The 13,248-nt window shown below is 32.5% G+C and overlaps 1 protein-coding gene across 1 annotated transcript; it reads left to right on the forward strand.

Annotated features, from left to right (window-relative positions):
• The first annotated feature begins 9,814 nt into the window (after positions 1 to 9,814).
• LOC106336128 (ATP sulfurylase 1, chloroplastic) lies at positions 9,815 to 12,271 on the forward strand. The gene is made up of 4 exons (XM_013774858.1): positions 9,815 to 10,410; positions 11,036 to 11,702; positions 11,790 to 11,876; positions 11,964 to 12,271. The coding sequence occupies exons 1-4, from the start codon at positions 9,914 to 9,916 to the stop codon at positions 12,099 to 12,101; spliced, it is 1,389 nt and encodes a 462-aa protein (XP_013630312.1). The 5' UTR covers positions 9,815 to 9,913; the 3' UTR covers positions 12,102 to 12,271.
• The last annotated feature ends 977 nt before the right edge of the window (positions 12,272 to 13,248 follow it).

Below are 13,248 nucleotides of genomic sequence, written 5' to 3' on the forward strand. Positions count from 1 at the left end.
ACAACGGTGCCCAAAGACCTTGTTGCTTCAGCAACGCCTTCATCTTGATTTGCCAGAGACTGAAACTGTTCCTTCCAGTAAACTTGTCGATCTTCATATTCATCCCAGACATCTTCTCACCAGATTCAACCCGAAGCTTTGATACCAGTTTGTTGTGACGGATGTGAGAAGATATAAATTAACAGATGGATAAACAATAAAGGAAAACACAGAGATTTAACGTGGTTCGCCCCTAACGGCTACGGCCACGGGCAAAGAGAGATTTTATTGATGGAGGAATTACAGAGATCTGTCTACAAGAAAATCAGATCTAATTTCTCTACGACTGCTAACTAGGTTTAGAGGAGGCACAAAATATATATAGTTGTGTTCCGGAAAATCCTAGCACTAGTGGACCTCAAAAGACTAAGGCCCAACAGATTCAAAGCATTATTCAACAACAAATACTCTTATTGATATCATTAAAGCCAAAAAGTATATGATACCAATTTACAGATTTCTGTAAGCGATGTTGAAAACTACCAACAGAAAATAAAATTAAAGAAACATATCAGTCTTATAATTTTTTTTGTTTTGCTTTAGCCATAATAATTTTTTTATAATATAGATTTGTGTATTTTCTTATAATCAAATTCAGGAACGAAGAGCAATATCGTTTTTGGAGGCGAACCTAAAATTCAATCCTGATCATGTTCGTGAGAGTAATAGAAAGATGAAGGAGTTTTGAGTCCAGCCCAATTCGTTTGGGCCTCGACTTTTCTCATCAATACCTGAGCCTAATCTTCGCCGTGTCATAGGAAATTTGGGTAAGGAAACACTTGCATTGTCCAGGTCTTTGGCCAAGCCTAATTAAACATTAGGCATGATTAACCCTGGTTTTTTAGCCAGAATTTTTAACTCATGATTTGACTTTTTTTTTTTTTTACATTTTTCGGCTAAAAAACGGCTATTAGACTATGATTAATCCGGAGTTCTTAAAGTGGGGTACATCCTAAGAATTTCGGGTTAATCATACTCTTATATCTCTTATTTAAGAGACAATTCTTAGCTTTTCTTTAGTTAAAATCTAAGAAAAACTAAGAACCGTCTCTGAATCTAAGAACTCCAGTTAAAAGACTGGGGTTGATCATGGTCTAAGCCCCTAAATTTTTTGAAAAAAATTACATTGAAATAGGCTTAAAAAAAAAATTTAGGCCCCAAATTTATGAGAAAAAGACAAAAATAGCACTAAATCAAGTTTATGTTCTCAAACTAGCATTCAAGGTCAAAAGTCACAAAAATAGCACTTAGTGTTTTATCAAAAGACACAAACTTAGGGTTTAGAGTTAAAGGATGGGGTTTAGGATTTAGGATTTATGGTTTAGGGTTTAGGGTTTAGGGTTTAGATTTTAGGGTTTAGGGTTTAGGGTTTAGGGTTTAGAGTTTAGGGTTTAGGGTTTAGAGTTTAGGGTTTAGGGTTTAGAGTTTAGAAATGAGGTTTTGGGGATAAGATTTCAAATTTTGAAAAATTAAAAAATTAAAATTTTCAAAAGATAAACTTAGAAAGATGCTATTTTGGTCATTTTAGTTTTTGAGTGCTATTTTTGTGATATAAACTTAGAAATGTGCTATTTTGGAGATTTACCCCAAATTTATTTTTATTTTTAAATAAGTTCGAATATTTAATAAATTGTTTAACGCCCCCTAAATCTCAGGCCATGTGTAGATTCGCCCTGTCCAAAAACATAGGGCAACGAAGGGTTTTATCTTTTCTAGGAAAGTTTCCAGCTTCTGCGTTCGTGTTCATAACCAGGAGAATCAACGACGAAGTAAGTCGATTTTTATCTGCAGGTGCAGCAGAAAAATGCTTTGGAGTAACCTTATCCATGAAAACTTCAAAGAGTTTTTAAAAAAGCCATGATTTAATTTTATGAACTCTACATAAAAACTTTTTAATGGAGGTTTTCTAACAGAAGAAAGGCCTAGTTTAACATTAACGTTTTTTTGTAGTGTCTTTCACGAACTCTATAACAGTACGTATTTTTATCATGAACTTAATATAAATTAAAATATTGTATGAACTTTTGAAATTGTGTTTAAATGTATATTGACCGCGTCAATTGGCTAATTGTAAATCTGATGTGGTATCATCATTTAAAACGACATCATTTAGCTATTTTTTAAATAGTCATTTATAAAAATCGAACCCACGCAAAAAAAAACTCAGATTAAACTACCTAATCTACTCGACCGAAGCAATTGATTCACATTTTTAGTGTAAAAAAATATACAATAAAATGAATTTCTCATCTTAGGTGAGACTCAGAACCAAAGAAAATGATTAACTCAGTCAACAATAAATTTAACCACTTGAAAACCAAATATTTTGGTTATAATTAATACAAATTGAATATTATTTTAATTCATATAGTTTATGTCATTTAAAATATCAGCTTTCATATCTTTAAGACACCTTTCTTTCCTTTTTTTTCTATTGAAACCTCCAGAAATTGAATTTACAACAGAGAAAACAAATTTTGAAATCAATGTTGTAGGCTTCGATGAAAAAAAAGAATAAATTTGTCTATGAAAAAAGAAAATTGGCATTTTAATTAACAGAGACTGTATAGTACGTTAAAATAATATTTGGTTTGCTTCGGTCGAGTATTTTAGGTGGTTTAATCAGAGTTTTTGAAAAAATACAATTTTTATGTAGACTAAATTTTAGTTTTTTTTATTAAAAAGTAGCTAAACGATGTCATTTAAAACGATAACACCACGTCAAATGTACATATACAATTGACTGCGGTCAATGTACATTTAAACACGTTTTCAAAAATGTATCTGGGATTTTTTTTGAATTTATATAAAGTTTATGGTGAAATACGCATTGTTACAAAGTTCGTGAAGGAAAAGACACGACAGAAAAAATAAGTTGAAATAAGCCTTTCTCCCAATCAAATTCTAGCTACGAATAAAAACATGAGTAATAAGTTATTCAGTTATGTTTGTTTCGTAACCTTTTGTGGCTAATTAATAACGAAATGTTCATAAATTTGCGTGACCTATTTAGCCACGAAAAGTCATGAAAAATGGTTATGTTCCTATAACATTATTCTTGACTTTTGTGACTATATCATGGAATAGTCACGATTAAAAGCGTGGCTATAGGCACTTTTTCTACTGGTGCATTTTGGTGAAATTTGAACATTTCAAAAACCGAAACCTGTCCGATAAAAGCGGTACGGTCGGGTTCAGATCTTGCAAAGAAACCGAGTGAATCCTTAGATTTGGTATCATGGTTGTTTGGATCGATACAGTATATATTTTAAACTCGATCGAAGATATTCAAAACCTGAGTTCATATTCTCTTAAAATCTTACTTTTCTTTTTCATAGTTCAATTAAATCAGTGAGTCTACACAAATCACAATATTGTCTGCACAAACCCTTTTTAATCCTTATTATCAAATATTCACTCTGATTTCCAGTTATCCTTTGACGATATTATTGTGTATATTTTGTTGTTAGCTCATTATTCTTTATACTCAAGTTTGTTTTTCTTTGTTGTTAGAATAGTATTTTTGTACATAATCTATTGTTAAGAGTTGTGATTGTTATCATTATGTATGATTGTTGTTCTTCTTTGTTGTTAGGACTTTGTTTTTGTATATGAGCTTATCGTTAATAGTTATGATTGGTCTGTATAAATTCTTCTACGACCAGGTTCATATTTTAGCTTAATGATTTCAGTAATCGACATTCATAAAGTCACTCATTCAAGTTAAATGAATATATTTAGAGTAGAAACGAGTTTTTTTGTTATGTAAATTCTGTTTAGAGCCAAACCTGAAAGTTTTCTTAATACAACTCTTCACATGATTTACTAAATCTGACGGGCCCCAAGTAAAGTCAAACCAAATCGAACCAAACTTTTATAATATCCAAATAGTATTAAAATTGTAATCACAAAAACATGAAACCAAATTGAATCCAAACCGAATTCGTTTGAGCCAGAATGCCCATATGTCTTCCTTACTTTTTTTAACTCTTATCGGGTTAATGATTATGAGAGAAAAGCAGGTAGGTCGATCATGAATGTTATATTTAACACATGTTGTGAATGTGAGGTCTCAGCCACCAATAATCTGACCAAGGGCTACATTATCTAATTCTTTAACTACCTTAGTTTTCGATCTATTAAAATTTGAAGTAGCCAATGTTTGTATTATTAAACATGTAAGCCTAAATAATTAGTTTTAAACTTGCCGACGTAGTAAGAGTAGACTTATTAGTAACCAGAACCCGAACTAGAAGTACTTGAAAATAAAATTTGACGAAGTGAAAAAGTTGAGGAAGAATAATCAGCCACCAGTCTACCAACTTTCTCTAAGTTTTGTCAATATTTATCACGTGTGCAAGAAGCGCTTCGGGTCAAGAATCAAAATTGGTCTGATCAGGTCAAAACTGAGGAGCTCTATAATTAGTAATCGATGAGTCTACGAAATATAAATCTTCTTAGAATACAAGCAATGAAAATGTACTCTGTCTATTTTCTTTCCTATGGTCCAACTTTAAAAAAAAAACGGGCTTACGATTCTCTCCTATGGGTTTATAGCATAGTATTGATTTTGCTCGCCATGCTATGTATATTGGTTTAATTATTCAACACCTTCTTTTTTATCGTTTTACATTCCACATCATTTCCACATAATCATTTAACATATTTAATTTTTATACTTTACAATAGTTTCGTAAAAAATAACATTGTATTCATCTATTTCTGTTTCATCTTTGTATATGTTTTAGTTTTATAATTATATAATACAAATCGAAAAATATAATAAAGTTTATTAAAAATAAATAAAATAACAATTGATTAAAAACAAGAGTTAAATATTTTGGATTCTAGTTTAAAACAAAAAATGTTTATGTGTCTAAATCAAACAAAGCAAATTTCTATTTATGAAACACAAAACCAAAAAATGTGATATTGTAAAATAAATAAATTATTAATTAATTTGCTGTAAAATAAAAGGTGTGAAATAGTAAAGGATGAATAAAAAATATCAATAATTTAAAAGACCATACTTTAGGATCCATTTGAATGTCCGGAGAGACAGTTTTTCGATGGGTTCGGGATATCCCAGGTTAATCAAAAAATAATAATAATAATTTAAAAAACAAATAATCTAGTGACGTAGAATTGATGTGAGCTTCAGTGTCCGAATGGAGGAGCGGGACAAGTGCAGTTCTCCTGCACATGCAGTTCTCCCGCACTGCATTTACCATTCACTCTTTTTTTTTTTGTAAAAGCAGTTCAAGCGGGAGATCTGCATGCAGTTCAATATTTTTTTGTCTTTTTGTGGAAAAAGCAGGCAGATCTTACCCACCAACATTTGGTAGTGTTGATCTGCTTTTTTTTTGTTTGGTCAATAAATAACTTTGTTACAACACATAACTTTAAAAATATATTTATCTAAATTTATGAATATAATATTTTTATTTTATTTACAACTTTAACAATACAAAATTATTATTTTCTACTTATTATTTTTTGTCATATAATTTTTAATTTTTTAAATAAGAAAATAAAAGAAGTATAAGCATCTTATAAAACATTTACAGGTATTTCAGGCGATACTATAGCATCTAAGATATTTGTTTAGATATCTAGGTATCATTTTTATTGTTTTAATATATGATATATAGTTTTTAAATGATTTTGTCATTTATAAGTTATAATAAATTATTTGATCGGTTTGATCTGATTCTTTCCTGCATAATCCGCTTGATCTGCACTTGTCCTGATCTGCATGATCTGCTTGATCTGTCCCAGTTGAACTGATTTTACCATTAGAAGCCTCACTTTGTGAGTTTCGACATAGGTTGTGATTGGTGACTTCTGTATCGCGGAATTCAAAGCGGAATTTAGAAAACCGCAGTGCACTCACCAATCAAGAATCTGGTGCATAAAAGCGTTTTTTATTTAAGGAAAAAGTTAAACCGCTCACAGTTTCCAAAGCATCTTGAGTTTAGACACGCACCTAAAATCATGTGGTCCGGCAAAAAACGCCTTTACACAGTACATAGTGACTTTTTTGTTTTAGTTAATATTTTTATTTATAGTATATATGTTACTGATACGTGGAATAATCTGTATAAGTGTATCACTCTTCATTTTGTTGTATGTGAATTCTAAACCAAAGAGAAATTTGTTTTCTCTCGTACTTATCAAACAACATACATATTTTTAAGGTATGATTTGTAGTTTATAGAAATTATATAACATACATTAAATAATGTGATATAATATTGACATAATTAGCGTTAGTAAAATTGGTTAGTAATGATGTTAAATAATTATTGTAAACTGAAGTACTTACGCAGGTGATGAAATCAAATGTGTTAGTCATATTTATAAATATTAATATATTTATGACAAGTGATCGGTAACTTTAAGTTATATAAATAAATATTAGTTATTACATAAAATGTAAATTATAGCTATTTCATTATATTATTTTAATATATTCTATATTTTATATCATTATTATTTTACTTAAAAAATTTATCAAATACCGCAAATATATATCGTCACCAATCAAACAATATTCCGTACCGCTTTTTACTGAAAACCGCAGTTGTAGCGTACCGCATTTCAATTCCTCACGAACCGCAATTGTATCGTCCCGCACTTTAATTCCGTACCGCTTTAATTACCAATTTCGCTGTCACCAATCGGAGCCATAATATTTTCACGTGACAATATAGTTGAAAAGATTTAAGAAACTACGGTTGAAAAAACTTTCAACACCCTCGTTATAAACTTTTTATTTCTCGTATCATTGACAAGAAAGATCGAGTGTCTGACAAACTTTCCCCCCCGTGAAATACTAGTACGTCACTAAAATGATAGTCAAATAAATGATTGTCAAATAGTTTTAGGCGATGAAGAATAATGCCAAGAAAACAACAATGGAAATAATGATAATTGTTTCTGATGCCATAATATTTTATTGTGTTGATTAGAGAAGCACTATACTTAGTAGAAAACAAAATAAAAAGGTTAATAGTAAAAAAAACAATTGAAAAGTGAAAATTATGATTTTTAGAGCAATATGAATCTTGTCTCTAATACCATATTAGACTTTAAATAATATTTATTCATCATGATAACATAAATTAATATCCTAGAGAAAAGAGTTCAATATAAGAGATTTTTTGGAACTTATTCAATACACGAGGTTGTAAACATAATCTTACTCAGAGACTAAAACAATAAAAAAAAAAAAAACTAAGACAATTAATATAATTGAGTATTCATAAATATTATGAAAAAGATTTGAATAATAATAAATGGTTGATTATACGAGTTTTCTTTATTAAAAAAGCTTTAAAAATATCAAATATTCATTAGGTTTGACAGTGAACCACGGCTTATTTTCTGCGGTCGACATATTTTATTTCATGATCTCCAGTAAAATATTATTCTAAAAATGAAAAAGCATATTCAGAGAAAAATAAATATTCCTGATGTAACGTGGCAGTTGGAGTGGTGTATATATCCCATTAGCAAATTGATGGTCGAACTCGAACCTGACCGTATTCTTGGATATATTCAACTGTAGCATCAGTCCACACACTGACCTCACATTTCCTAACTTTTAATTCTATTTTATTTCCTAAACAACAAACTATCAATTATTTAGCCTAAAAACACCTTACCGTTTCAAAATCTGTGAATAATCCTCTGAAAACATAAAAATATATCCATGACATTTTCAGAACTTACATAGGAATGGGAATATGACAAAAAATCCAGAAGGATTTACAGTCAAAAAATGAAAGTAATATTTACTACTACTTAATTTCCCTGTTACAAAAAAATATCTAGTCTTATATATTAAAACAGAAGTCACAACTTTGATTCATGTGTGATTTTTTTAAAATGGACATATTCCTAGAAAGTCATGTTATATTTAATCTCTAATTAGGTTAAGATCCGCGCGCGGAATAAATATTATATAAAAAACATTTTATGTATTAAATATTTTTACATATTACGAAATAATAAATATATATTGAATAATTAAAATTCAGTAACTATTAAATATATACTTAAATTGGTGCAAACATATAAATTAATTTTATTAATCCAAAAAATAATTTTTTTATATTTGATAGGATACGTAGTTAAATTTAAATGATACTAACATACATAGTATATTTTTAATATTAATGTCTATTAAATGATGATTTCTACTCATATAGTTTTTTTGATCATTTGTATCTTTTATAAAAAAATTTTAAATTACTGATAACAAAATTTTTATTGTGAGATTAATAGTTTTAAAAAATAAGTTGTCAATGTTCGTTCAAATTTTTATCAAAAAAAATTATTCAAAGTAAATTTTGAAACTAAAATATTTATGTATTGTATATTGTTTATAGTTTAATTTAAAACGATATATATATATATATATATTAATCTTAATAATAGATTAAATTAGACTTTTTACTTATATAATTTTGTAATCATTTGTATTTTGACATACCAAAAAATTTAAACCATGGATCACAAAATTTGAATGTGAGACTTTAACAGTTTTAGTAATTTACGGCTGTTTTTAAAAATTCAAAATATAACATATACAGAAATATCTAAATTTTTATTATATGGTTATTGTAGTTGTTTAATTTATTTAATAGTTTAAAATCAAACAAATATAATAGAAGATACACTAATTTTTATCAAATTTTTATTTTTCAAAATCATTAATTGTCATATATACTTTAGCCACATTAGACAATTCTGTAAATTTTATTTAATGAAATAATAAAGTACATTAATGATGAATTCATTGTTAGTTTAATAAAAAGTTTATTATATAATTATGGACCAACATATTTCTCTAATAATTATAAGAATCATCCTAGTGATGACGCGTGACTACAAAAAAAAGTTGAAATGCTTCTCAAATAATATATAGGGGATCTTATCATTTAAATTTTGGGCATACCAGAAATTTTTATTTGGCTATTAATAATTGGATTTAAACAATATATGATCTACAGGATTTATAGATAGTAAATTAAATAGATATAATTTAATGTTGTAATACTATACATCCATATGTTAATTATTTAAATATTTGTCGATGTTAACTTTTAAAATTATAAATATTTTTTTTTTAAATTAACAAAAATCATATTATCTAACAATGATTAATCTTTACTACCTTAAACCAATTTAAAATTGTTTTTAATTCTAAATTAGTATATATTATAATATATATATGTCTATCAATTTTTAAAACATAATAAATATACATTATATTTTTTCATTGAATAGATTGTTTCAAATTTTCACATGTATTTGTATCTTTTTCTATATATATATTTTCGGATTATTATTTCATTATTAAAATCATAACTATATATATATATATATATATATATATAGTTATGATTTTAATAATGAAATAATAATCCGAAAATATATATATAGAAAAAGATACAAATACATGTGAAAATTTGAAACAATCTATTCAATGAAAAAATATAATGTATATTTATTATGTTTTAAAAATTGATAGACATATATATATTATAATATATACTAATTTAGAATTAAAAACAAAATATTTATATAAAAATAAATGAAAACAAAAACCCAAGCGATTGCGTAAATGGAGATCGAGGACTACTTATAAAAGAAAAACAGAGCAACACTTGCAATGACTCTGCACTATACCAATTAGGCAACCTTGTTAATATTTTATACATTTTTAATAAAATTATTTATATATAGTATCCACGTAGATGAATATTTGCAGATATGGTCCTTTAATTACTCTTTAATAAAAGCTCCTCGTCTCTCTCACGGCTTCTCCACTGAAGCAGCAATCCCATAGCCTGAGAGAGAAGCTTCAATGGCGTCCATGGCTGCAGTCCTCAACAAAACTCCTTTCCTCTCTCAGCCACTCACCAAATCTCCAGCCTCCGATCTCCCCATCGCAGCCGTTTCTTTCCCGTCGAAACCCCGCCGTCGAAACGGAGCCGTTCGCGCAGGGTTGATCGCGCCCGACGGCGGAAAGCTCGTAGAGCTTATCGTGGAGGAGCCACGACGGCGGAAGAAGAAGCACGAGGCGGCGACGGAGCTGCCGCGCGTGGAGCTGACGGCGATAGACATGCAGTGGATGCACGTCTTGAGCGAAGGCTGGGCGAGCCCACTCGGAGGGTTCATGAGAGAATCCGAGTTCCTCCAAACTCTTCATTTCAACTCGCTTCGTCTTGACGACGGATCGGTTGTCAACATGTCGGTGCCTATCGTCCTCGCTATAGACGACGAGCAAAAGGCTAGTATAGGCGAGTCTAAGCGCGTCGCGCTTGTTGATTCCGACGGTAATCCCGTCGCTATCCTCACCGAGTAAGTTTTTGTTTAAAACGAGTTCTTGTTTCTGTGTCCTGAGATTAGACAATGATATGATTGAAGAAGGATAGAGATCTGATTCTTCCTTCCCTAAGGACTTTGCATTAGGCATGCGGTTCGAACTGTTAGTTAGGTTCGGGTAATCCGGTTTTTGGGTAGTTCGGTTAGCACACAGTCATGCCAAATTGAGCCGAACAAAAATTCGGTTCGGTTTGGTATTCAAGTAGTTTGGCTAATAAAAATTGTGAATTAAACCAAAGTTTTTGGTTACAGTTTAATCTCACTAAAAAAATTGGGGGTTTTCATTTTAATTTCTATTCAAAATTTAGTAGTTATGTTAATTTGGTTTCGAAAATTGATCAGGATTGGCTATAACTTTTTCAAAAGTGGAAAATCGAAATAAACAATTGCCGAATTAAAAATTGAATTTTTTAATCTACTGAATTAAACCAAATTAACTCATAAATGAATAAGAACTGAAATCCGAAAATTTTGGTTTGATTCGGTTTGGTTCGGCGAGTTCGGTTTTGTTAAAAATTCTATCCCTACTTTGCATCACTGTAGCATCTTAAAAGGTTTATACAGTCCTTTTGTAGATTAATTTTGTTTTCTGTTTGATCAGCATTGAGATTTACAAGCATCCCAAGGAAGAGCGGATAGCCAGAACATGGGGTACAACCTCTCCAGGTTTGCCTTACGTAGAAGAAGCCATTACCAACGCTGGAAACTGGCTCATCGGTGGTGACCTTGAGGTTCTTGAGCCAGTCAAGTACAATGATGGCCTTGACCGTTTCAGGCTTTCCCCTGCTGAGCTCCGCAAAGAGCTTGAGAAGCGTGGTGCGGATGCTGTCTTTGCTTTCCAGCTCAGGAACCCGGTCCACAACGGTCACGCACTCCTTATGACTGATACTCGTAGGAGGCTTCTTGAAATGGGTTACAAGAACCCTATCCTTTTGCTTCATCCATTAGGAGGGTACACAAAGGCTGATGATGTTCCTCTAAGTTGGAGGATGAAGCAGCACGAGAAGGTGCTTGAGGACGGTGTTCTTGATCCAGAGACCACAGTGGTTTCGATATTCCCATCTCCTATGCATTACGCTGGTCCGACCGAAGTGCAATGGCACGCAAAGGCTAGGATCAATGCTGGTGCTAACTTCTACATTGTGGGTCGTGATCCAGCTGGGATGGGTCATCCAGTAGAGAAACGTGATCTTTACGATGCTGATCATGGAAAGAAAGTGCTAAGCATGGCTCCTGGACTCGAAAGACTCAACATCCTTCCTTTCAAGGTAATATTAATAAACCCAATTAAATAGATTTACACTTTTGTTTTTTTTTTATGGCAGTGATGAGATCTGACTTCTTGTTTTTATTAGGTTGCTGCATATGACAAGACACAAGGCAAGATGGCTTTCTTCGATCCGTCTAGGCCTCAAGATTTCTTGTTCATCTCAGGCACTAAGGTAATTCCACAGCTCTTAAAGATAGTTTAACATTGTTAAGTTCTTCATGGTGTTCTGATGAAAATCTCTCTTTGTTTTTTTTTTCAGATGCGCACGTTGGCCAAGAACAAAGAAAACCCTCCGGATGGATTCATGTGTCCAGGTGGATGGCAAGTTCTGGTGGATTACTATGACAGCTTGACTCCGGCAGGTAATGGTAGACTACCGGAAGTGGTTTCTGCCTAAGACAAAGAAACTATCTCTGGCTTTGTGTTGTGAGCCTTGTGGCAACAGTCATATTGTTGTATAGGACAAGCCTATATATAAAAGACTCCTTTTCTTTTACAAAAGTTGTAATATTTGATCCAACTAAACCGTCCGATGAACTTTAGTACCATATCAAACGATTGTGTTTATATGAAAACAAACGCAGCTTTGCTTTTTCTATGCAACTTTCATAAGAATATAAGAATCTATGTCGTTGAATAAATTTAACATTCTTTCAAAAAAAAAAAAAAAACTCTTAATATCAACATGGCTACGTAAGGGGAAAAGTGGACCCCTTAGGGTCTCAAGAGCTATTCTTTATTCAGCCTCCTAGATGCCTTTGTTTCCAAGAAAGGAACCATAGGAGAGATTGGTGAGGGAAAAACACTGGTGAAATCCTCGTCCCAGTTTGTAATGACCCAACCCCAACTCCAAAGGCCAAAGGTAATGCCTTTAAAACCCCACCACCTCCACCTTCTAACATTTCACAAAGACTTAGAAAATAAAGAAAGAATTAGATAGAGAGAGCTAAGAAGAAGTGTGATTATTTTATAGTCAGAGAGTCGCCGGAGCTCGTCGCCGGAGCAACCGTGCGCCGTGATCACGTTCATCTTGCGACCACCGATAAACGCCCTAGATAACCGCCGGAAACCGCATGCCTTATGTTCAGTTTCGTTTCCGTTTAGTAATTCACCCATAACTTCCTAACCATTGATCATCTCGTGCATCCAAGGCCATCATCGTGTTCCTCTCGTCGAGACGAAGCCGTAGACACCAACCACGCCTCAAACAGAGCCCGGACAAAACCGCACGCGCCTCCCGAAGATTCGCCCCGGCGCGCGCGTGAAACACACGCGCCTCCGCCGTCCGCCGGAGCCACCGCGAATTCCGGCCACTCGCCGCCGTCTCCGACCAACGTTCGCCGGAGCCGCCGTGACCGACCACCGTCCGTTCGCCGCCGGGAAGCTGCCGCCGCGTCGCCGCCTCGCCGCCGTCGCCGCCGTTGACTTTCCGGTAAGCCGCCGCGACGCCGCCGGTGACCGACACCGGTGACTCGCCGGCGACTCGCCAACTCGGCCGAGTCGACCCGGTGAGTCAACTCGGTGACTCGGTCAACCGGTGGTTT

The sequence above is a fragment of the Brassica oleracea genome, chromosome C3 (assembly GCF_000695525.1).
Source record: "Brassica oleracea var. oleracea cultivar TO1000 chromosome C3, BOL, whole genome shotgun sequence".
Classification (NCBI taxonomy): domain Eukaryota; kingdom Viridiplantae; phylum Streptophyta; class Magnoliopsida; order Brassicales; family Brassicaceae; genus Brassica; species Brassica oleracea.

Excerpts from the sequence above, each read along its gene's own strand:
- LOC106336128 (XM_013774858.1), top strand. The coding sequence starts at position 9,914 with ATGGCGTCCATGGCTGCAGTCCTCAACAAAACTCCTTTCCTCTCTCAG. Across the intron at positions 10,411-11,035 it reads CCCGTCGCTATCCTCACCGA|CATTGAGATTTACAAGCATC; the intron begins GTAAGTTTTTGT and ends CTGTTTGATCAG. Across the intron at positions 11,877-11,963 it reads TGTTCATCTCAGGCACTAAG|ATGCGCACGTTGGCCAAGAA; the intron begins GTAATTCCACAG and ends TTTTTTTTTCAG.